The following is a 1,944-nucleotide window of genomic DNA, read 5'->3' as shown; positions in this document are numbered from 1 at the left end:
AGCCTGCCCTGCACATGAGGACCCGGCTCTACCAGCTGCCGCTTCAGGACAAGCTGCCCCCGCACTCTGGGAACATCGCGTTCCCCCACGGGCCGCCCCAGCCCGGCCCTGCCGCCATGCTGGCCCCGGGGCAGCAGCTCCACCCGCTGCCCGCCGTGCAGCCGGTGCCCGCGGGCTCCCCTGCACCGCTCGTCTCTGCCGTGCCCTTCTGCCCTCCCTCTAATGCCCGGCATCCGGGTACCCAGGCGGGCCCGATGCCGCCGGGGCCCGTACCACTGGGCGGTCCCCAGCCCGCATCCTCTAGTCAGTCTGGCCCTCACCACGTGGCCCCCGTGCCCAGCCCGGCACTGAGCCAGATGCCGGGTGGGGTGGTGGTCGCAGGCCCGGCCATGCCCTCCCCGGCACCGTCCCCACAACCTTCTCTGACCATGGTGCCGCCGGCCACAGCCGGCCCCGCCACCCTGCCGCAGCGGGCCCCGCCCTCGCTCACCCCCGGCGCGGCTCCTGGCGAGGTGCAGTTCCACCGGCAGAGCTCCTCCACCGACGACCTCCTGTCGTCGAGCCCCGAGAGCCAGCACGGGGGCTCCCAGGCGGCGGTGAGCCCGCCGCTGCTGCAGCCCACCAAGGCGGATGCCAAGGACGGCGCCAAGCCCAGGGCCGTGCAGCTCATCGAGAACGACCCCTACGAGAAGCCTGAGCGCGTCCTGCGCTTACGCGCCGAGCTGGAGCGCTTCCGCGCCCTGGTAGCCGGGCTGGAGCAGCCCGCAGGCGGCAGCACCAGCGAGCTGGATGCCGTCTGGAAGGACCTACAGGATGCCCAGGAGAGGGACGCCCGGCAGTTGTCCATCGCCATCGCCCGCTGCTACTCCATGAAGAACCGGCACCAGGACATCATGCCCTACGACAGGAACCGCGTGGTCCTGCACTCCGGCAAGGACGACTACATCAATGCCAGCCGCATCGAGGATCTCTCGCCCTACTGCCCTGCCATCATTGCCACCCAGGCCCCGCTGGTGGGCACTGCCGCTGACTTCTGGCTCATGATCTACGAGCAAAAGGTGTCGGTCGTCGTCATGCTGGTTTCCGAGCAGGAGATTGAGAAGGTAAGGCCCTGGGAACGGCCTTTCCCCACCTTGCCCGGCTGCTCTCGGGCCCTGGCCAAGCAAAGCGAGGCAGCTCTGGTGTCCGCTGTGGGTTGGCGTGCAGCTGTAGTGCTAGGGCCATGGGCTCTGTCTCTGCTGAGCTTCCAGGGCAGCTGTGAAGACCAGAGCCTGCCAGGACGCTGGCAGCACTGGGGGAGCAGCAGCCCTGGCTGCTTTGGGGCTCAAGCAAGCATGAAGCCCAGGTATCGGCAGCGTAGCAAGCGTCCTCTTGCCCCCGGTATTGGTGGGCTCTGATCACAGCCGCTTCCTATCCCTGTGAGCATCAGCTGAGCTAAGGGCCGGGGTCTTGGGGAAGGCTAGGGGGGAGATGTCAGCTGGGCAGGGGCAGTCTGCTTTTCGCACTGGGGCTGGGGTGGCGCGGGGCCTCCTGAGCCGGCTCTCTCTCCCCGCAGCAGAAGGTGGTGCGCTACTTCCCGGCCGAGCGGGGCCAGCCCATGGTGCAGGGGCCCATCACCCTCACCCTGACCAGCCTCAAAGCTGCGCCCACGCACGTGGAGAGGATGATCACACTCCAGTTCTGCGACCAGAGCCTCAAGCGCACCGTCATCCACCTGCAGTTCACCTCCTGGCCCGAGCTGTACGTGCCAGCGTGCAGGGGGATAGCCAAGCTGGGGGCAGGAGGGTGCCGTTGCCTGGTGCTGGGGGGGCACAGCCGGTTTCCGTGGGGAGAGCTCGCAATGCCCCACTGGGGCGGGATGGAGGGGGGTCCTTGGCTCTCAGCAGGGACCAAGCTGAGCTGCGCAGAGCCCCCTGCATGGGCTGTGCCGGGGCCCTGCAGCAA

The 1,944-nt window shown here is 68.8% G+C and overlaps 1 protein-coding gene across 1 annotated transcript in view; it reads left to right on the top strand.

Annotated features, from left to right (window-relative positions):
* PTPN23 (protein tyrosine phosphatase, non-receptor type 23) overlaps positions 1–1,944 on the top strand; it is a 27,634-nt gene that overhangs the window by 22,008 nt on the left and 3,682 nt on the right. The window contains exons 20-21 of the mRNA XM_014526554.2: positions 3–1,103; positions 1,556–1,740. Coding sequence (XP_014382040.1) covers positions 3–1,103; positions 1,556–1,740 — 1,286 coding nt within the window. The remainder of the gene's footprint in view (positions 1–2; positions 1,104–1,555; positions 1,741–1,944) is intronic.

The sequence above is a fragment of the Alligator sinensis genome, unplaced genomic scaffold (genome assembly GCF_000455745.1).
Source record: "Alligator sinensis unplaced genomic scaffold, ASM45574v1 scaffold1675_1, whole genome shotgun sequence".
Lineage (NCBI taxonomy): Eukaryota > Metazoa > Chordata > Crocodylia > Alligatoridae > Alligator > Alligator sinensis.
Note: the sequence above shows the minus strand (reverse complement) of the source record. Positions and strands in the feature narration are given on the sequence as shown.